The following is a 23,423-nucleotide window of genomic DNA, read 5'->3' on the forward strand; positions in this document are numbered from 1 at the left end:
CATTAAAAAACAGACATGTAGATCAGTGGAACAGAAAAGTCCGAAATAAATCCATGCATATATGGTCAATTAATTTACAACAAAGGAGCCAGGACTGTATATCCTGGGGGGAAAGGACAATTTCTTCAATAAAGGAGGATGGGAAAACTGGAAGGCCATGTACAAAAGAATGAAACTGGACCACTATCTTACACCATACACAAAAATTAACTCAAAATGGATGAAAGACTTGAACATAAGATATGAAACCATAAAATTCCTAGAAGAAAACATAGGTGGTAAGCTCCTTGACATTGGTCTTGGTGGTGATTGTTTTTGGATTTGACATAAAAAAACAAAGACAAAAAAAAAGGAAAAATAAACAAGTAGGACTACATCACACTAAAAAACTTCTGCACAGCAAAGGAAAATCATCAACAAAAGGAAAAGGCAATATATTGAATGAGAGAAAATACTTGCAAATCATATGTCTTATAAAGGGTTAATGTCTAAAATATATAAAGAACTCATATAACTCAATAGCAAAAAACCCCAAACAATCCAATTAAAAAATGGGCAGAGGATCTGAATTGACCTTTTTCCAAAGAAGACATGCAAATGACCAACAGGTACATGAAAAGGTGTTCAACGCCACTAATCATCAGGGAAATGCAAATCAAAATCACAATGAGATATCACTTCACACCTGTTAGAGTGGCTCTTATCAAAAAGATAAGAAATAAGTGTTGGCAAGGATATGGAGAAAAGGGAACTCTTGTGCAACTGTTGGTGGCAATGTAAACTGGTGCAACCACAATGGAAGATGAAGGTTCTTCAAATAATTAAATTAAAATTAAAAATTAAAACTACTAGACAATCCAGCAATTTCACTCCTGGTTGTTTATCTGAATAAAACGAAAACACTAATTTGAAAACATAACATGCACCCCTATGTTCACTGCAGCATTATCTACAATAGCCAGTAATGGAAACCACCTAAATGGCCACTGATGGATGAAGGGCTAAAGAAAATGTGGTACACGTACACAATGGAATATTATTCAGCCACAATAAAGAATGAAATCTTGCCACTGGGCACAATATGGCACTTGAGGGCATTATGTTAAGTGAAATAAGTCAGGCAGAAAAAGATAAATATGGTATGATCTCACTTATTTGTGGAATCTAAAACAAAACAAAATGAAACAAAAACAAAACAAAAATACCAAGCTCATGGATATAAGAGAACAGACTGATGCCTGAGGCAGGGAGTGTAGGAGGGGGCAAAGTAGGTAAAGGGGGTCAAAACGTACAAATTTCATTATAAAATGAAGACATTATTCATTATAAAATAAATGAGCCATGAGGACGTACCATACAGCATAGTGACCATAGTTGGTACCATACTGCATGTTTAAAAGTACCTAAGGGAGTGGATCTTGAAAGTCCTCACCCCAAGAAACAAATTTTGCAAGTGAAACAAACACAATGTTATGTGAATTATACCATGATAAAAACTAGTGTCCTGTGAGTACTATTTTAAATACCCAAGAAAAAGTTACTTTCCTTAGATAACGCAAAAACAAAAAACAAACCCCCAAACAAAACGTAAAAACAAAAAACAAAATCAAGTAACGCTATTCTTACTTGAAATAACAATTCATGTCTACCTGTTCATCTTCACGCAAGTCACTCTGGTTGGACATATTCATTCCAAAAATAGTCCACTCTGATCATATTTTGAACTTACTTTCTAACATTTTAAGTTTCTGTGTCTTTCGGATCCCATGTTTCCAGCCTGACAATTGTTAGTTGCCTACAACCCCTAAGTAGCTTCATAAATTATATTGGAAAAAAAAAATCCTTCCCTATGTATCTCATAATTTTGAATTTTTTTCTGGGTTTTTCATTACCAATGATTATCCAATGCTACCAAATTTCCTTTGAAGACATTTAGCTTTCTACCTTACTAGTTCTCCTAACTCTCTAATTTTTCACTCTTAGAAATGAATGTTTTATTTTAACAGATTCCTACAGCACTGTTCCAGTTACAGTACTTTTCTCTGACAGCTCTGGAACAATCAGGGGCTGAAGTCTGTCTTTCAAACCAACGTCCCACAAAATTCAATCAAAGTCACAATGGCCACTGCAATGTGCTTTCAAAGTCCACAGACAAATGTGGCTCATGCTTAGTCATTTGGCCCAGCCAAATAAAACAATCAGTCCTGAAGGCTTTAAAAGTCTGCATTCCAGGATGAAGATTCAGAGACCTATTTTTCTTGATATCTTTGGAAAATGATTTTTTTTTGAATATAGAATTCACTTGAAAGACAATATAGTTTTTCTTCCCAGTTATTCCCAGTTATTTACTTTCAACATTGAACTGGACTTTTTAACATTTAGAATTTACTTTAAAATAAGTTAAAATAAAAAAAAAAACAGTGTCATACCAAAAAAAGTGTTCAAGTAGGTATGGTGCTTAGATGAAGTCTATGTCAAAGTACACTGGAAGTAATAAGTTTAATAACTCCACAGCAATTCTGTCTACTTATCGCCTAATCCAAAATCTGTGGAGTCATCTTGACTCCCTATTTCCTCTCATAACCATGTGTAATGTGTCATGAAATCCTCTTGGTTCTCTTTCAAAATATACTCAGGTTCCAGTCACCTCCATCTCCACTCCATCTCCATCCCCAATGGAGGTTCTCAGCGGGCAAACACTATCATTACTTCTCAACAAGATTACTGCAGAAACCCCTGTCGGATCTCCCTACGTTCACCCTTACCTTGTGGTAGTCTGTTCTCAACACGGTAAGTAAGCATTGTGATCCTCTGAAACCTCAGACAGATCATATCACTTTTCCACTCAAAACTCTGGAAGGGCTAGCCGCTTCACCCAAAGTAAAGCCTAACTCCTACATTCGCTGGCTCCTTGTAAACTCTCGAACTTCCTCTCCTATAGCTCTCATTTTCATTCACTTCGCTCCAGCTACACTGGCCTTCTTGCTGTTCTTCCAACCCACCAGGCATGAGCCAGCGGCAGGACCTTTGAACTTGCTGGAATGCTCTTCCCCTAGACATCTCCATGGCTAACCCTTCTTTCACTCTCTTAAAGAGGTCTACCCACTCTGACTACCTAATAACAACTGTAACTTTCCTTCTCCTCCTCAATCTGGTCTTGTTTATTTCACCGGATGTTTCCTTTTTTCATAGCTATTTATCACCTTCTAACACATTAAATACATTCTTTACTTATTATGTTAGTCATTTATTGTCTGTTTCCTTCTGTAAGAACATAAGGTCCGTAAGACATAGGATCTCTGTCTCTTTGTTCAAAAGGGAAATTTCTATTTATGTATTTAGGTTAGGTTAAGAAGATTCCCGAGTATTTTCCAGAGGTACAAGAATTAACACTTGTAAATTGGTTCCAATTTTTTTAAAAAAATGTGTTCTCTAATCTGATCCCACAATTTTCTGGATAGAAATTTCCATATCAAATTATTTTATAAATCTCACTTAGTTTTATTAGGCATATGATAAGGAGCAATGTATCGACAGCCATTTTGCAGATGTGGGATGGAAGTGGACAGATCAACATCCAAAGCTTTCCAAGTCCCTTAGAGAAAAGAAAGCACTGTCTAAGCAGGCTTTTCTTGCTTTGTTGTAAATAATCCTAAAACAGATGGCCAAAAGCTAAATGCTAAGTCTGCTGCCATGGAAACCACTATCACAGTGGCCCATTCTAGAGCCCTACCTATAAGATAAACGTTTGTCTTCCTATTGTTACAATCTGAACCTACTAACTTTCACTCCAAGTCCTACTAGAAGTTATTTTATACATATCAGCCTCACAAAAAAGTCTGAGACTAGTTCATACATACTATCACCCTAACATAGCCAAAGTCCAGCAATGTACAGAGAAAGCGTTTTAAATAATTCTTTCTTCATTCAAGTTGTATCTTTATTATATATAAATTCATGTATCTTACCTTAATATTGCAAGCCTGCTCCATCAATCTTCTGGCATTTTCCTCAGCCCTGTATCTTTTTGGAAGCTGAACTCTGAAAAACTTTAAAGCACCTTCAAAATCAGCCTGCAGAAGATCTTCCTTTGAGGTCTGCAAAATAATTCCGAGAATTATCATTACATTTTAGCCTGCACTCAGGACAAATACATTGAAAAATGAATTTGTTTTCCTGAATGCACATTTGTAGCTAAGATCTAACTTAGTTCCATAAGTTTTTAGGAACATATTTCTAGCCCCTTTACTATTTGCTGAAATAAGTCACCATGAATCCTAGACACAATATAAGAATTAACAGGCTAGCATATTTAATTTATATAACCTAGAGATTAGAATGATGGATCCCAGCAAAGCTAACCAAGTTATAGCTCTGAGAAGGAAAAGTGCAAGAAAAGCAAAAAATGTGTAACTCTGATCTATGACTTTAGTTTGCTGGATATTTTAAGGGTATTATTAGAAACCTGGCTTGGGGTGCCCGGGTGGTGGGTTACTCAGTCAGTTAAGTGACTGACTCGGGCGTGATCTCATGGTTTCTGAGCTCAAGCCCAGTGTCAGGCTCTGTGCTGACAGTGCAGAGCTTGCTTGGGATTCTGTCTCCCTCTCTCTCAAAATAAATAAATAAACTTAAATTTTTTTTCCAAAAAAAGACAAAAAAAGAAACCTGGCTGAAGATATAGAGAAGGTAAAGTATATTAGAATTACATAAGGAACACCTAATGGGAGGACTTTTTAACTAATGACAACAACAGTTCAAGAAAATAAGAAATTGATCCCCCACCTTAAAAAATGCCATGAAAAAATAAATAAAACAAATCACTTAATGACTGAACTTCGTATGAAAACTACTGTTTGCAAAATTTACTTCTTTAAGAAATAACCACTTAGAAATGAATATATGCATGCATGGAAAAAAGACTGAAAGGAAATAAAAGGTTTCTCTGGATAGTGGGATCATGGTTTCACCCCGCCCCCCCTTATATATTGCTGTATTTGCTGCAGTAAAGATTTTGTAATAAGAAAGACAATAAAGGGTGCCAGGCTGGCTCAGTCAGTAGAGCCTGTGACCCTTGATCTTGGGGTTGTGGGTTTAAGTTTCATGTTGGGTGTGGAGCCTACTTTAAAAAAAAATGAGGGGCACCTGGATGGCTCAGTCAGTGTAAGCATCTGACTTTGGCTTAGATCATGATCCTGTGGTTTGTGGGTTCAAGCCTCACATTGGACTCTGTGCTGACAGCTCAGAGCCTGGAGCCTGCTTCAGATCCTATGTCTCCCTCTCTTTCTGCCCCTCTTCTGCTCATGCTCTGTGTCTCTCAAAAATAAACATTAAAAATTTTGTTTTAAAAATGAAAAAAAGCAATAAGTATTTTATTAAAAAACTGTCAGCAATCTTTGGCAAACACCATGATACAAATTATGGATTAAAGCAGACTAGGTACACAGAAGTAAGTCAAAGAGAAATAAGGTGTTTCAAGAGCCAGAAATTAATTGTCAAAAACCTCAGTAATAAAATGAAAAACAACAAAACAAAAAAACGCAACCAAGATGTTTAGAAATCATAGAACTATGCGCTAATTCAAAATATCACTTTATCTCGATTCAAATGTAGACCTGATCAACCTTAACAGCTGTACTGAAAGAGTATAAGGAAGTTGGAGAAATTCCTGCTGACGACAGGGCCCAAGTTGTCTTCATCACCCTGGTCCAAGCCATTGTCATCTCTTCGGTGAGCCACTGCAGTAACTCCCTGAGTGGTCTCCCCATTTCCACTTTGGCTCCCCATAGCCCACTTTCCCTATCATAGCCAGACGATACCCTTTAACATCATGTGGTTCTTCTGTATAAAGCCCTCCAGGGGTTCTACTGTGCTCAGAATTAAAATCCAGTATCATTACCACTGCCTGCAAGACCTTTCATGATCTGGAGCCCCTGCTTCCCCTCCAACCTCATCTGGAACCACGTCCCCCTCCTGTTCTCAAGCTCCAGGCACACTGGCCTTGTTTCGTTTTTTTGTACACATCAAGTTCATTGCTGAACGCAACCGCCCTTACTGTTCCCTCTGCCTGGAATCATCTTTCCCCAGATCTTCATAAGGAGAGCAACTTTCTGTGATTTAGAGTTTAGCTCAAGTGGAAGATCAGAGTGAGGCCTCTTCTAAGCACTTAAATTCTCCCCCCCCACACCCCCAGCCCATCAAGTAATTTTCCACCAACTAATTTTTCTGTTTTATATCTCTTTCTGCCTAAGGAAAGGGGCCTTGTCTGTCTTGTTCTTTGCTGTGTCCACAGTGATAAAACTATTAACTGGAATATAGAAGGTTCTCAATTAAAATTTACTGAATGAATTTCTGCTTTCATCTCCCCTCCCTTTTAAACAGAATCATATGAAGTAAAGGAAAATATTAATTCATCCACCAGGCATTTTCACAAGGGTACTAGGTTGCTTCAGCTTTACATCCAAACTAGTAGTCAGAAAGTAGAGCTAGGCTAACAGTGGCAGTGGAAAAAACAAGCCTCAGTACCTCTCAGATTTATTTCCTCCCTCACGGACACTCAGACACGATGGCAGTAAGTGGTAGAGAGAATGTTTATCATGATAGAGTGTTATCAACTCACCTTAACTTATTTGGAAAAGACAGTTATCGGGAACTTCAGCCTAAAAGAGGCCTTCTCTGGCTAAGATATCAATTGCTCAATTATTGGGAAAAGCATCCAGCTACCAGATAAACTGGACACACTATATCCTTAGTCTTCCTTTTTCATCTGTAATACTGGGTCTGATGATCAGCTCTCTGGTGATCATCAGGAAAATTCAAGACAGGCTGCTTCTAGAGTTTGTAGGGAAACAAGATTAGCAGCTTTCCTCAGAACCCCAAAGCTTCTGAGGGCATCGCTTGATTTTCAGTGCAACTAACCTCTAGTTCCCTGGCAACAGATGCCCCCAGTGGTGGTGTGGTTCCTTGTCTGCAGGCAGGAGCATGATTACCTAATTTTCTCATGCTGCCCCAGGCCTAATTTCAAGTCCAGTCTTGGAGTTCATGTGAAAGCAGAAAGATGAGGCCTCAAGATGAAGAATCATACAGCCTGTGACATGTGACCTCTGGTCAGACAGGGGGTGGCCATGTAGAAAGAGATACTGTTGGAAGGAGGCTATACTCTGGGGCGGGGGAGGGGGGGGGAGGAGGGGCGTGTAGCCAGAAGATCCCCATCTGGGTGGGGCTGAGTCTCAGGAAACCAGAATTCGAGGGCCCTATGATTGTCCTTTCCAAGACACTGCTGGTGCCAGGGATGCTGTGGATCCCATGGCTTGGCCACCTCAGTTAAGCCCCATTGGAGAGGAGCTCTCACAATCACGGAGCAGAAAGACTCAAGCAGACACATGTGTGGAAACTGCGTATTATTCAGTCCCTTAATCCCAGCCTCTAGAAGGTAGTTGGCAATTAAAGGTACAAACAAGGCTGCAAAGGATGAAATAAATTCTGACGCCAACTCTGACTAACTCACGGTGCGGCCTCTGTCTCTCCTGTCCTACTTCAAAAAGGGAGCATCTTTAACCTCAAGTATTTGAGAAGGAAATGAGTTAGGTCATATGAGTGCATTTTGTGAACCCAAAACAAATATAAGATATGAGAGTTTGGAAGGCTGCCTCTGTGTTGCTCAGGTATGTTCAGCTACTGATATTTTAGTGGCTAAAAACAGTACCCTCCTCTCACTGACATTTTTAATTCCAGAAAGCAGGCAGTCTGGAAGTTATAAGAACTTATATTCTTGTCATGGACTGAAATAAAGCTAATTTCATTGTGAATTTTTAAAAAATATGGCATAAGACAGCCCCATGGGGTAAAAATCATGCCAGTAAGCAAAAAGGATATTAACAACGTGTGCCATTGCCCCAGGAAACAATCTGCAATCCTACTTTGATTCCGATGGGCTTTTTCCTCTAAATTTCTGTCTTTAAGAGACTTCCATAATCATTGTGTCACCTCCAAATACCTTCTTATGCTATACTCAGGTTGTAAATTTACAAGGGTAACTTTCCATTTTCTGAAGGCTGTATCCGAGAGATTTTTCCCTCTACAGTTGAGGAATAGATACCTCTTGCTCTGCAAAAAATGTGGATGCCTCACTGAGAATTTATCAGAGTTGTTTTGTTTTCTAAATGCTTTTAAAAACTCTTGGATTGTTTACACACATGTGTGTATATCTACCTGTATAGTAGGGGTTATACGTTTTTTATTGATTACATATTCACTTCCCCCCCAAAAAAAATAAAAAAATTTTTAAAAGCCTAACACATCTCACTACCCAGAGATAAACATAATTAGCATTTGGTTACAGGGGTGCCTAGGTGGCTCAGTCAGTTAAGCATCTGACTCTTGATTTTGGCTCAGGTCAGGTCATGATCTCATAGTTCATGTGTTTGAGCCCTGCCTTGGGCTCCAGCCAGGAGCCTGCTTGGGATTCTCTCTCTTCCTCTCTCTCTGCCCCTCCCCTGCTCACACGTGCTAGCGCTCTCTCTCTCTCTCTCTCTCTCTCTCACACACACACACACACACACACACACACACACACACACACACACATTAAAAAAACCCAGTAGTGGTAATGGTGGTAAAACATTAAAAAAAACATTTTGTTACATTGCTTATAATCTTTTTTTTTACCATCCCCCCACACATACATCACATATGTGTGACACATATATCTAACAAAATTTTAATCATATTGTACGTATGTTGAATATATATGCTTCACAAAGGTCAAGTATTGCTGTAACAGTATTAGTCCAAACTAGAAGTAGTGGTGCTTTCCATAAAACTAAAACATGACTTCACACATGCAAATTATTGATAAACTGGCTACAGAGATATAAGCTTAATTAATGGTTATGTTTACAATTGTATGAATGCTGTCTACCCTTACAATGAAGAGAAGCTTAACATATGATCTTGTGAGAAGACCCAAGCTTTAAAAATGCACCCCGAAAAGGCAGACTAACATTTTAAGAACCAAACCAAATACTCAAAAGTAGGTAGGTAGGGCCAGCTTCTGAATACCATTACTCCTCTGTGCTCACTACACAGAATTCTGTCAGGCTAGAAGAACTGATTTAAAGGAAAGGCTGATCTTCAGCTGGGAAATTCTTAAGAGTTTTTCTATATTGCCTTCAGAAAGGCAGTGAGGGAAGAGTAGCATAATGAAAATGCAATTACTTTCCTGACATTATTTGTTAAGTAATGTTAGCCAGAAGGTAACGCAGACAAGAGTTAGGGAAATTTTAAGAAGCAAAGACGTGTTTTCTTCACTTGCAAGATCGAGTACTCGGGACACCTGGGTGGCTCAGTTGGTTAAGTGTCTGACTCTTGATGTTGGCTCAGGTTGTGATCTCGTGGTTCATAGCGATCCTATGTGATGATGGCGCAGAGCCTGCTTAGGATTCTCTCCCTCCCTTTGCCCTTCCCCTGCTCGCTCTCTCTCTCTCTCTCTCTCTCTCTCTCTCTCTCTCTCTCAAAAATAAATAAATAAACTTAAAAAAACCACAGAGAACCTTACCAGCTTTTAAATAAGAATAAATAACTTTTGAAAACTAGTGGTTCTCTTGATACTCATCTTTTGCTCCCCAAACTTTCTGTCAAATTCTCTTAAGTGATGATACAAAACATGTTTATCAATTATACCTCCAAAAGACTATTATTTCATTCTTCATTTGAATAGAATTATATATAAAGATTACCTGGACAACTGAAAACATTTCAAGTCCTACTTCTATTTCCTTTCAAGTAGGTAAAGAGAAATATCCAGAGGGAAAAAGGAAGTAGGATTTTTTAAGCAGGTTGTTAATTTAGGTATCCTTCCTACTTCCCCCAGTAAAATGAAGTAAGCAAGTTCCCAGGCACATAACAGACACCAGCATAGATTTGTTCCATAAATTCGTAAAAGCTCTACTTTAAGCATACCCAGTATTAACCAGTCATAATTAATAAAATGCAAATTAGAGAGTACATTTCATACTTATTTTGACATAAAAATTGATTTTTACACTTTGAAGGGCATCAGAAGTATGGCATGGCAACTTTTATACTGGGGTCTTTAAATTTTAAGAGTTGTAATCTCTCTTGAACGAGCAATCCTTGCAGCAGTTAAAAAAAAAAAAGTAAAAATGGGAGACATACTTGCTTCTGTTTTTCATTTCAGCATCAATGCTCCTTTGGATTCACTATGTACAGTGCCCAGGGTATCAGTACTGAAACCATAGCCAAGACTGATATTAATTTATAATGATGTGATCATAACTTTCCACAACATGTAACAGCAAATGAAATCAAAAGAGAAGAAAGGGAAATTCTGAACATGAGTAGAAGAAAACTTTTCCCTTTTCTTCAAATTTCACACACTTACAGAGTATGGACCCTAGCTATGTGTCACTGCTGATACCATTTTGAGTGTGTTTTTCCCACTGAAAAATTCAGCGCAAGAGTATCACATGTCAAAGTGATTTTTTTTTTTTTTTTAAGGAGGCAGGGTGGGTGGAAAGGAACAGTTCTAACATTTGGGTGTTAGCTGCTGATGCTTCTGTTCCAAACCTCTCACGATTCGTGGATGATAAATCTTTCTTCAAGGGCCTCTGAGAAGCAGCCCTTCTAGGTTTGATTTTTTTAGGGGGTTATTTTAAAAAAATCTAGGAATGGTTCTCTTTCTCACCTTCATTATTTTCACCACAAATGGCTTTTTCTTCCTTTAGTTATAGTGTCTAACAGGATTTCTATTCAGTGGAGACATATTTTTGGAAGTCTGAGAATCATTTGGAAGCACAGGCCTTAGAAGAGGGAAACATTACTTAGCTGGTATCTAGGATACCTGTATCTTTTGCTTTGGTATTTTAATTTCACCAAAGAAACGTGTGTTTGGTGAGTCTGTGCACAGAATTTATGCCTTGTGGTAATATCAAAAATGAAGCACTTGTACCTGCTTTATTAAAGGTATTATTTATTAAAGGTAAATTATTATTAAGTTGTTCTTTACTAGGCGTATCTTTGAAGGGCAAGAAGCCAAAATTTCAAATGTAACTTAAATAAAATTTGAAAAAAAATTTTTTTCAAATGTGTCTGGTGTTCAGGCAATTTGGTGGTCCCTCTGTGAATCAGGGGACAATGAATAGGATCTAAGTCTAAATCCACAGCATTGTCTTGGTAAATCTTCATTAATTTGATCAGTTCATCACAAAAATTAACTTACAGGAAAAAAAAACTACTGGGATCTTTAAAGTAAAATAACATATTTGCATGTGTTTAACCTCCACACCTTCATGTCTGAAACATAGCTAAAAAGTGAAACTTCAGTGCCTGCCCTCTTGAGTGGTAATGGAAAGGATTGCACGTGGCAGGATTCCTCTTAGGACCACCCTGTGCAGATTAGCCATCGATCCCACGTCATTAGCCAGTCCAATAACACAAGGCTGAACAACTGTACTTCCTCCTGGTACACACTAAACTTTAAGCAGTAACTCATTGGAGAACTGATCCCAATTCACAGCCATATTGCTAATTAAAGGGCATATGATTTTCCCAAACTGGAAAGTACCCCAGTTCTATCATTATGTACAATCTTCTACGTACAATATTGTACGACAGAGTCAGAGATTGCCAAATGACCCTCTGGACAACTCAGCAAATACTTTTCACATGTAATGTCAATGGCACCATTACCTATGTTTTGGCATGTGAGAGCCCAAAACAACCCGAGGGATGTACTACCACCTTGGATACCTAATGGGGCAACCAAGCTGACTCTGTATGGTCGCAACACACAGATACACGTGACTTCCGCAACATCTGAAGCTTGTGAACCCATTCTTTGTGGATTTAATTGCCGATAACTTGTTTTAAACTAGAGGCAGTTTAAATTGAGCCCTAATGCAGATTTAAGTATGAGAGACAGTCTTAGTTATAAATTTATGTTTTCCTTCAAAGCACTCAAAGTATAAGGTGCCAAAGAAAGGCAGTACAAGATTACTGGAAAGTTAACAGTGGAGCCCTGGAATCACAAAGTTAGGGAGTCTTTAAGAATCTGAAAATATATTAGACCAAAACGGACTCTTCAAAGGGATGTACCTGTTGAAATACATTTTAGCACTTAATGGCATCAAAGCTCTTGAATAAAATGGTTTTTATTTCACTTAAAAAATTCCTTTCCAATGGAATCATAAATCTTCAGTTTCCTCTTCTATTAAGAAAAACGTGATTCAGGGAAACAAAATTTAAGTAAGCACTGATGACCTCACTTGGGCGTGAAAACATATGTATTGGGTTCTTTCTATTTCTCTCTTGAATGGCAAGGAAACGATTTCTCAAAAATACCAACCCCCCCAAATTGTATGCTGGTCACTGCTTCTAACTTCATCTTGCAATGACTAACAGACTTTCTTCGGGGTGAAAAATCCCTCACGTACACAGCTACCTAAAATGCTGTTATGATTATACAAGAGAGAAAATATTTGCATGCAAATACATACATGAACGCTGAATTGGTAATTGCAACCATAATATAAACAGAGATGAACTAGACTGAAGAGGAGTATGTGAGAGGAAAGTGTGAACATTGTACTTTTGAAAAGAATCACATATGACAGAACCATAATGAAAGAACAGTCTGGAATGGTGTTAAAGTCCATTGTATAAAATAGACAAAGCTTAATGATTCTTGTTCAATTACCAAATAATGGTATAGGACTACTGTAGACCAATTATATTATAGAACAGTTGCTAGGTATAGTTCTCAAACCACTAAAAAGAAACCCTGCACCAGCGATTGTGGGTATTTAATTTTAACCCTTGGTAGGAAGTGAGGAAGGGTGAGTGATTTTTCTCTTGTTCAGGAAATCAAAAAAACAGGCAAGCCAGACTTCCCAGATTCATAGCACAGACCCAATAGCTTTAAGCTGCTTCATAGATACACAGTTCAAACATTCCAGGAGAGAAATTTTCAATTTTCTACCCCAGGATTTTTAGGGGGTAAAATTCTGTACCCAAAAAAAAAAAAAATAAATAAATAAATAAATAAATAAATAAACAGATAGGTAAATAAATAGATAAATAAAATAAAAATAAAAATCAAACTGGCAATCAAATGGTGAGGTTAGAATGCAAACCACAGTAGTCTAGATAAGTAGCAATAATGTCTGTTGTGAAATTTAACCCTTTGGAGACGTAAATAACAGAATGCCTAAATCAAGCACTTGGGTATTCTGCTTTATTGCGGAGTCTAGGCAGCCAGAAAACATTTTTTTTTTTCCCCTGCCACAGAGATAATGCCACTAATGTGGCCCTGGGCTCTTAGAAAAGAGCCATATCCCCTCTAGCCAATTAAGGAGTGGCATGGACCAGGCTCAGCTAGAGCCCCACGACAGTGGCCACTCAGCACTTCCTTCTTGGTAGAGTGCGTAAGAGGAGAAGAAAAACAGGAGACTGCAAGCCTCTTTTAGGGATACAGGAATTCTCCCAGAGGGTGGCAGATTCCCTATAAATGAAGTTCAATGAAAAACAGTCTCACCGCCAGAAGCCGAGGCACAAACAGACGATGCCCCATCCCCAGAAGTTCCAGCACTCGACATGCATACTCATTCACCAGCTTGCTCCTCTCGTCGTGCATGTCCTGGGACTTTTTGACAGGAGGTGTGAGCTTAGCAGCTGGGGCTGGGCAGGGCACCCCTTCTTCCATGAGCAGTAAGTAGGTATCCAGAATGAGAAAGCTGGATCTCTTATCCACAATTTTGAGAACTGCAGTGGGAGGGGAGGCAGGCTTAGGTCTCCCCAGGAGCACCAGCCAGTCTCTGGTGGGAATTGTCAGCTAATGTCTCCACAGGAAGAACATTTTGGCTAAATTATCCACTGTGCCAGAGCCCCAAAGTAGACTGGAAAACGAAATCAAACACGGATCTAAATAAAAACCGGCAGAAGCAATCGAATGCAAGAAAATGGCCAAGAGCGATGCAGCAGAGTTCAGATACATGTGTTAAAATGTACAGGCTGCTCGGAAGGGTCTAGCGTGTGTGTGCGTGTGCCGTGTGTGTGTGCGTGAGTGTGCGCGCGCGCGTGTGTCTGTGTGTCTGAGCAGACAGCAGCAGCAGTGGCCGGGAAGCCAGGGCAGTTGTGAAGCTGCAAGGAGAAAAGGATGAGCTCATTGCAATCCCCGATTCGTGACAAGCAGCGCTGCTGCCGCCACTGCCTCCGCTGCCGCCGCCGCCGCTGCCGCTGCCGCCTCTCGCTGTGAATCAGTAATGAAGGGGTAGGGAGGGGAGGGGAGGGGAGGGGAGGGGAGAGGAGGAGGTAGGTGAATGAGCATGCAGAGTGCGTCTCGGGGGAGAATGCTGTAATAAGAAGCCAATGGCGAGCCGTTGGACAGATGTGCTTCCCCCTCCCAGTCCACCTTCAATCAGTGTTAGTCTGACAGCTTCTGCTGTTGAATCCTAAAGCCAAAGGCAGATGAACCAGTTTCTCTTAGCATGTGAAGCTCACAGAGAAACCAGACCGCCTGCCAGCCACAAGGCTGACCTTTATTCACTCTTGCTTTCTAATAACGGTAACACATACAAGTCGGATTTTATGCTGCGTATTTAAAGTGGGATTTTCCAGCCCTTGTTAGAGGACTGAAATCCCCACAGAAGAGGGGTCTGGGGCAAAATGCTAGAGTATGCACAAGAGCAAAGACTGGGCTTCCAAGAAACGACACACCCTCAAGTTGCAGTGTTTACGCAATAATACCGACTTTTTGCAAGGCTAGAATGTGAGGTATTTCAGCATTCAGGGGAAGCCACAATTAAAAGTAAGATTTTTATAAACATTCAGTATGATACTACATAAAGACCTCCAACATAATAATGAGAGTATACATCTAAGGAATCACTAAAGTTGAGATTCTCAAGCAGTAATAACTTTTTTAAGCCACAGACCTTGATAAACATTCAGGTAATAGCTCAAAATGTTATTTTGCTACTCTCTGGTCAAATTAATCCTTCCCTACTAATAACAACTGAGAATTGTCCATAGTTTTAAATTTTACAATCTTAGTAGGTGTGATTTTAATTCCCTTGATGTGAATAATAGTCACAGTCAAATGAAAACAAAAAGACAAGATCACCTTTAGGAGCAGTTTCTAAACTTGAGCTAACAATGAACTCATGTATATTGAGAATCCTGGTGCTATAGTTCTGTAGCTGCTCTCCTGAATCTCAGAGCAGTTTCTCCACTGAAGTTATAGCATGATACAGGGTAACAGGGCTAAGAGAGCCCAGGTGGTTCCTTCTGAGTCTTAGTTTCCTGCTCTGACAAATAACAGTTACAGATCTCTGCAAGTAACAAAATAGAATCATATTTACCAGCATATCTCTAGGATCTCGGTTAAAGACATAGATTCATTACCAAATTCGGCTTAAAGGGAAATATTGCCTCCTTTAAAGAATATTGTTGAGTTCCTTTTTTTAAAACTCAATAAAAACAAAACATTTTTTTTTGTTAAACATCTTGAGTATTGATGAACAAAATAAATATTTATATATTGTTGTCAAGCTTTTTATTTCTTCTGAAAATGCTTTCTTTTAAAAATTTTTTGAAATATTTATATTTGAGAGAGAGAGAGAGAGAGAGAGAGAGAGAGAGACAGAACATGAATGGGGGAGGGGCAGAGAGAGAGGGAGACAGAATCTGAAGCAGGCTTCAGGCTCTGAGCTGTCAGCACAGAGCCTGACACGGGACTCGAACCCACAAGCTGTGAGATCATGACCTGAGCCGAAGTTGAACATTTAACTGACTGAGCCACCCAGGTGCCCCTGAAAATGCTTTCTTAAAAAACTAAAGATTTTAATGGAAAGTGATCAAAACCATTAGAATATGACATATAAATAATAAATTTCAGATCCCTAAGGTTTTGGATAAATGTCTGATGGGCTACCCAGGGTGGGGTAGGTTCAGTTGGAAGGGGGAGGCTGTAAGGATGAGGGCAGGGGTTCTGAGCCTTTCACAGCCTACCCCTACACACACACACACACACACACACACACACACACACACACACCCTCTGCAGGGAACAGTTCCATTTTTATCTTGTTTACATACTGGAGTTCTGCATGAGGTTCTGTTTGAAAAGACTGTACCACTGCTATGGAAGTGTGAAAAGCACTGCCATGGAAGCTTCCTGTTTAAGAACAAGGGCACATTTTTACTTGCAAAGGAAGGGACAATTCAGTGACTCCTTTGCTTATAGGACTTTTTTTGGGTTGATTTTTTTTTTTTTTTTAAGATGGGGAAACGCTTCCATGCAACTGACGTGGGTTCAAAGAACACTGGCAGAAGCATTTATTTTTTCTCATATAAACCAGAAACAAGGAATTTCTGCCCAAATGGATTCTGGCAAGAAGTCAAAATTAATCCAAAGATTTCAGAACTATGGTCTGGCTCTGATGCTCACAAAAGAAGTTAAAACTCCATGCGCTAATATTAAATGTAATAACTAAAGTATGATATTTTAATGAGCAAAACAAAGCAAACACTTGGGCACATTTGAGAAACGTTATGTAAGAGGAATTATAAACAAGTCACCCTGTATTTCAGTTTTCCTAACCTCTCCATGATCCTCCCCCTCAAAAATACATCATCCTTGAGGAAGTGAAGGTGCTGGTGCAGCTCTGGGCTCTGAGTGGCCCCTGCCAGGAGAGCAGCAGGGGTCTTCTGGGGAGACCGCGTCGGTCCAGAGCATACCTTCCCTGATGAGTCTGAGGAACGGGGGCCACACCAGAGCCCTGCAGAAGGCGTGGGGATTAAAGCACAGAGGAGCCTCGGGAAGAACAGGGAGAAGTGGGAGCAGGCCCAGCTGGCTATTCCTACCAGCCTCCGAACCAAGATGCTGAACAGAGGAGGCAGAGCCGGCACGATGGGGGACGGAGGCAGAGCTGCTGACACGCAGAACTGGATCCAGGTCCTAGGGCTTCACAGGCCAGACTCTCAGTTAAGAGTCAGGATGAAGACGGAAAGAGAGCAACAGCACAGAGCAACCACAGCTCTGTTTCCATGCGCCCAGAACATGCTGAACTGGTGAGAAGGACAAAGGCTGACGATATCAAATTCCCAGTGGGAAGATGTGGTACAGAAGGCCCTCCGGGCCCAGAAGGCGTCACCTACCTAGAAATGACCACACTGAGAGCTGTCTCATCTCTCTGCACGCCAGGCCAGGCAAGAACGTGCATAGGAATGAACACATCCCAGGCTGTAACATCCCTCCTCGGCCTCTCATCTTCCTTTTGACATCAAGGGGAACCAGACATCTCAGAGACCCACTTATTCAGTTCTGTATACATGGGGACATCAGCCCAAGCCCAAGCCATCTTCCCATGTATCACTCTATGGAGAATAAAGCACCCTATATAAACAGTGCTACCTCCATCCCCTCCCTGCCAAAGCCATCACCTTTGCTTTCAAAATTTCCGTAATTTTTCAACCATGGTCCTGTTTTCAGGTTGTCCTTTGAGAATAAGCCATTGATCAATATCAGGTGAAATAACTCTTCTAGAACATAATTTGGTGAAATGGAAGAATGGATTCCAGGCATTTTTGAAGTCCTACAAGAGTGACTCATCTCAGTGAGCATTTTCTCTTCTCCCTCCCCAACTCCCCAAGTAATTTATTTATTGCTGATGAGGCTCAGAATAGCACACTTCTGAGAAATAAATGTTTCAGTTATAAAGTAGTCCAAAGATGAAACGAATGATAGAAAAAAAAAACCCTCTTGTAAATTAACCAGTTAATGATACATGACTTCTCAGATTTTTTCAACCATCACAAAGATTTTTTTTTTAAATATGTACAGGAAGATCAACAGCAAATTGAAGATAATATGGGAAACCTGGATGAATCATGCAATGAGACAGTGAGAGAAAAGCAGACAGGACCAGGCAATGGTCCCAAAGCCAAGGTCTAAAGAAGAGAAAGTGCTGGGATCAGGTGGATGGTGGTCCTAATTAAAGCCTTGTGCCGGAATGCTCTTCCTGAACTACTCTACTGTGTCATGATTGCTGGACATGTGCAGGACATAAATAGACTCCCACTGTAAAATGAAGACCATATTTGACTTAATTTATTACTTAATGTAATTAAGAACACTGAGTGCAAAGAAACATGCTAAGTAGTTACTTTAGGGGTTACAAAGGTGAAAAAGGAAATACTTTCCAATTTGCAAGAGCTTAAAATCAGAGAGGCATTCAAACATGGAGATAGAGCACAATGTGGACACCATGAAAGGAGGAACGACACTGTGTTACGATCTAGTCACATCTTTGTTATCCACAATGGATTCAGACAAAGTGGGCTCCTACTAGTGAGACTGGCCTGGACCTATAATCCAAGCGTAATGATAATTAAACGTATCTCTGAGAGTAAAACAGGACATTGCTTATTCCATTATCTTTTAGTCACATTTACTCGTCGAATGACATGGGTAAATTACTTCATACTCTTTGAGTCTCTGTAAAATGTCCATGTCCTGTACCTAGCCAAGTTGCTCCAAAAACTAAGTTAATGTGTAGAAAGGAATCTCTCGTGGTGCCTAGCACAGGGTGGGTGCTAGATAACTAGTAATCCTCTTCATCTTTCCAGGAAGTCATGTAGAGGGGTAAAATGTATTGTGTTCACCTGGCTTAGGGTTTAGAAAGACAAAAAGGTCTCCGAATGTATTAACATTAGAAACAGAATTAGAACTGCTGCCTCTTCAGTTCGACACATTAGTAATTAGTAGGAGAGGACCCATGCTCTTCTCAACTTGAAAAGATAAAAAGGCAAAAGTGAACTCTCTAGTTATTTCTTTTTTGTTGGACAGACAAGTTTTTAAAGGATAAAGCCTCAATAATTTGGCAGGTTCCTAAGATCCAACAAATAGGTCAAATAAAGGTAACGGAGTAAGTAGTATTGGTATCCTGGTGAACATGTAAAATCCTGCACAATGCACACTCTGCCATTCGAGTCTCGATTCTGCTCGTGCTCTCCTACGTGCTCCTGGAGGTAGAAAGATACACCAGATGCTGCCTCTAACTTTATGCATTATGCACGCTACTTGAAGAAAAAGCTAAAATGAAATGTAAGGAGACTGAGCACATAAGTTATATCACAGGGAAAGGAGTCTCATTATTTTGTAGCTGGAGAGCAAACACTGAAGAACTGGAGTACAAAATTAACTGACACCTTGGTGGGTAGTTCGGGTAACAGTTTTATAGGAATTCAAAGGGGAAAAAAGGATTCCTATATAACATTATAGACTTACCTAGTGTTTAAGAATGGTCTAACCTCTTGTAAGACTTAAGGCATAACCATCTTATAACCATCGATAAAAACAAGGAGTTTTTGTCGTTGTGGTTGTTGTTTCATAGAAGAGAGAACTTTCTCCCGCCAACAATTTAATAACATGCTGAGTAATCACGGTAGCATCATTATGACCTTACTACATATCCTTGTCCTCAGATTTTAACATAATGTCCTTATTAATGCAAGAACTTCTATGACTATAGACGTTGAGGGTTGGTCATTTTGCCTCTACTTCCTTACCTTTATTGACAATCATCTCAAAAGCCTGCTACCTATTTTATTACTGGACATTTGTTTAGAAAGGACTACTTGTGGTAAGCCAGAAATGTGAAACTTCTAGTCACTGGGTTATATATTCTACAATAACACAGAAGAAGTCTACTTTTCTTATGTGACATTAATTAAAATACTTGAAGACTGTCTCAATTTCCTTTTCTCCAAGATAACCATCCCTGCTATAAGCTGGTTTCTGGATCTTTCTAAAGTGTTCACAATCCTACCTCTTGGATGGGATTTTCTCGGACAACGTCCTTCAGTACTTCACTACCCACACTGATAAGGATACTCTAGACATGATAACAGAATCACAAAATAATGTGCTGTTGTTAGGCCCCAGAAAGCATCGAAGTCTAACATGTTTATCCTATTAAGGATAAGACTTATGTTCCGTAAGTGACCTGTTTAATCATAAAACTTGCTTGAGGCAGAGCCAGTAAGCCAAGGTCCCAGAGCCCAGTTGCATGGTAGGGAACCTTGCCTTTTTGTTGTCTTTCAATTAATGTAGCCCACTTAACAACAACAACAACAAAAACACAACTATCTTATGAGGAAAACTGTGCTTCACTATTTTATTTCATCTGGAATTGATATCCTGCCTGCTATCTGGCATGAAAGAATCTAAGAATCTTGGATTTGAGTTGAGAGGGGCATCCAAAAGCCTGTCTTGAGGATAATCACTTCTGAACACACACTTATCATAATAAAGCACATCTGCCTTCTCAATTTTTAACCGAGAAGCACTCTCTTCTTCAATCAAACAGAGAGGCTGGATCCTTGGCAGATCAGCCATAGTGTCTCAAGAGCAGCTTTCTTGAAGCCATGTTAGTGATGTAGGCTTGAAAATGGAATGCTGGCTCTCAGTTCATTCATCCCCTTCCCTGGACAGTTTGTATAAGGCTCCTATTTATTTCCCAGGTAAGCAGAGGCATAAATAAATGTTAGCAAGGGCTGGGTTTATGTTAAATTGATCAGATTAAAATAATGATATATAGAATCTAGACTGTGCCTTGATTTCCTCCGCTGGATCAGCATTTTACTTTTTATTTTTATGTGTGCGTTAGTATGTGTGCGTTGTCATGATTGTTAAAAATAATGAGGTGCTATATTCATCTTGGTAAGTTGTGCATTGCCTCTGCCTTCTTCCCATGCTCTATTAAATTTGCTATCTCTGGCATCTTCATGTTACATACAACGCTAAGTGTAGTTTAATAGCTGTCACTATGGAAAATAATATTTTCAGTGGAGTAGTTATATGGGTCAGCCCATGCATTAGCGAGTGAATTTGTTTCCATGAAATGAGTATGCCAAGATGGGGACATACAAGTTTTTTTGAAGACAAGTCCATGCTCTAAAATAACGATGGTGATAGGTTATACAGCCTGGCCCTGGCCCCTGCCTCATGGCTTCCAATGGTTTCAGTACAATTTCAGGGGTAGCAAAATGGTGCGAATGGAGGTGAATTTTCCTCTGCGTTCACTAGAGGTGATCTGCTCCCTCTTCACCTCCCTTGAGAGTTCAGTCCCTGTATATACTCAGTATTGCCAGAGGCTGTCACATGATGATAGCAACAAGTGAACAGGTATACAGAGGTCCTTCCTGCATGGTGGGCTCCTTTACCTGTGCCATACTGGTATTTGTCCCAAGCAGGGCCTAACAAAGTAACTTGTACATCACAAACTCTTGTGGATATTTAAATAACCAAAAGTACAAATAATAACAGTTATTATTTATATTTATACAATACCTGTAAAGGCTGTGAACTATGCTAAGCCCTTAGAGCATGCATTGCTGCATTTAATCCTAACAACCAATTATGACCACTTCACGTAGGAGGCACCTGAGCTTAGAACAGTTCAGCGACTTGCTCAGGATCACTCTGCTAGTAAGTGGTAAGTCAACGCAACCATAGTTTGTGGATAACTACACCCCTGATCTATAAATGTTTAAAATAGAACTTGAGTTATTTGAAACAGTGAAGAAAGTAGAGTTAAACAGGCTTGATCCCAGAGGCTAACCAAATTAGTCCAGTGGAAACACCAGGATTTACAGTCATGTCACTGTGAGTATACTGAGGGACTAATGTGTCCGGGGTTCTAAAAGAAATGACAGAAAAAAAACAGTAAAAACTTATGCTCAAAGAGCAGCATCTATACCCTGGTGATCTTACCCATACCCTCCCTGCTAATTCTGAACAATACAGCTACAGGATCAGCCCTCTCTCCAGAGCTCCCACCTGTCTCTCTCCTTACTGGATATATGCAGCCTCACATGTGACTTAATCGTAGTGTTCAACGTCATTCCTTCTTCCCCAGTGCAGCTCCTTGTCTTACATTTCCTATCCCAGCTGAGGGTGTTTGCTATCTGCCCAATTTATACAGTAGGCACCTGGGTGTCATCCCAGAGTCCTCCTTTACACACCCCCCCCACCTCTAAGCCATCATTCAAGTCTAGTTGATTCAACCTCCTCACCATATCTTACAACTATCCCCTCTTCTCCACTCCCATTTCTTCTGATTTGAGATCAGCCCTTGGTATGACAGGCTGGGATCTCCACCATCAGCAATACTCAAGACACTTGAATTTCCCTGCATACCCCCAGCAACTCTGTGTCTCCAGGTCTCTGTTCTGGCTTTCTCTTCTTCTAGAACTGTGCTTCCCCTCTAATTCACTTACCTTTTCTTAATCTGACAGAATGCAACTCCGAGATTACCTCCTGCAGGAACCACCCTTCATTCTCGGAGTTGGGGCGCATGGCCCCGTTTGCCCCCTGACGTTTCCACCTCTGCTGTCTCTCTCACAGCCATCTGCAGGCTTATACTTTAGTGAGTTGCCTTGAAATCAATGGTTAGGTCCCTCTCCTCTGCTAAGGCACTTAGAGACAGGCATCAGGTACCATCCTTCTTGTGCTGAAAACCAGCAGAAGCAGTTACTTGATGCATAATGGCTACCCCATAATTGTTCGTTGGAATGGCTCAGCCTTCAAAATGGATAAAATATGACTACTGTGTAAGAGAACGATAGATAAGCATTTCTCTGATTAGAGATATTGGTGCTTTAATATTTCTGAGCCTTTTAAAATGTTCTTCCCTTCTGGAATGTTTTTCCTCCATCATTTTTTTTTCCCTTTAAAAATGTTAACAATCCTTCAAAATGTTATTGAAAGGTCAAAAACTGAGATGTCAGACAGACCTGAATTTAAAACCAACATTTGATGTCCAGTAACTGTGTGACTTCAGGAAAAGTTCACCTCCTTGAGTCTCACTTTTCATTGAGGAAATGAGGTTTAAAACAGTAATCTAATGGGGCACCTGGGTGGCTCAGTTGGTTAAGTGTCTGACTTTGGCTAAGGTCATGATCTCGCCACTTGTGAGTTCGAGCCCTGCGTTGGGCTGTGTGCTGACAGCTCAGAGCCTAGAGCCTGCTTTAGATTCTGTGTCTCCCTCTCTCCCTGTCCCTCCCCTGCTTTTTCTCTGTCTCTGTCTCTCTCTCAAAATTAAATAAACATTAAAAAACAGAAATCTTATGAAATTGCTAACATTATTAATGACTGTGACATTTCTAGCATGGAAAGCTGGGATGATAGTGAAGATAATAACTGATAGGGAAAGCACTGGGGCACTGGAGCCAGGAAAGGGTGGAGGATGAATGGAGTTAGCAAGAAGTAAGTGGCCATCTGTTGGAGATTTCCACAGGCCATGGGAAATATGAATCTGGAGCCAAGAGATGGGTTTGGAAATCACTGGTGAAATATGGGAATGAATGAGGTATAAACCAGGGAAACTAGGAAGCCATAAAGAGAC

General features: G+C 40.0%; 1 protein-coding gene and 1 pseudogene across 7 annotated transcripts in view; one reads left to right on the top strand and one right to left on the bottom strand.

Moving 5' to 3' along the window:
• RABGAP1L (RAB GTPase activating protein 1 like) overlaps positions 1-23,423 on the bottom strand; it is a 753,664-nt gene that overhangs the window by 149,842 nt on the left and 580,399 nt on the right. For 6 of the 7 annotated variants that reach the window (XM_053909255.1, XM_053909254.1, XM_053909257.1 and 3 more), the window contains one exon: positions 3,969-4,097. In XM_053909255.1, coding sequence (XP_053765230.1) covers positions 3,969-4,097 — 129 coding nt within the window. Of the gene's footprint in view, positions 1-3,968; positions 4,098-13,549; positions 14,241-23,423 lie in introns of those variants that run through there. The other variant, XM_053909259.1, reaches the window with a different exon arrangement.
• Positions 14,171-17,971, top strand: LOC109250141 (male-enhanced antigen 1-like; annotated as a pseudogene).

The sequence above is a fragment of the Panthera pardus genome, unplaced genomic scaffold, assembly GCF_024362965.1.
Source record: "Panthera pardus isolate Hobbes unplaced genomic scaffold, ASM2436296v1 HiC_scaffold_21, whole genome shotgun sequence".
NCBI lineage: Eukaryota > Metazoa > Chordata > Mammalia > Carnivora > Felidae > Panthera > Panthera pardus.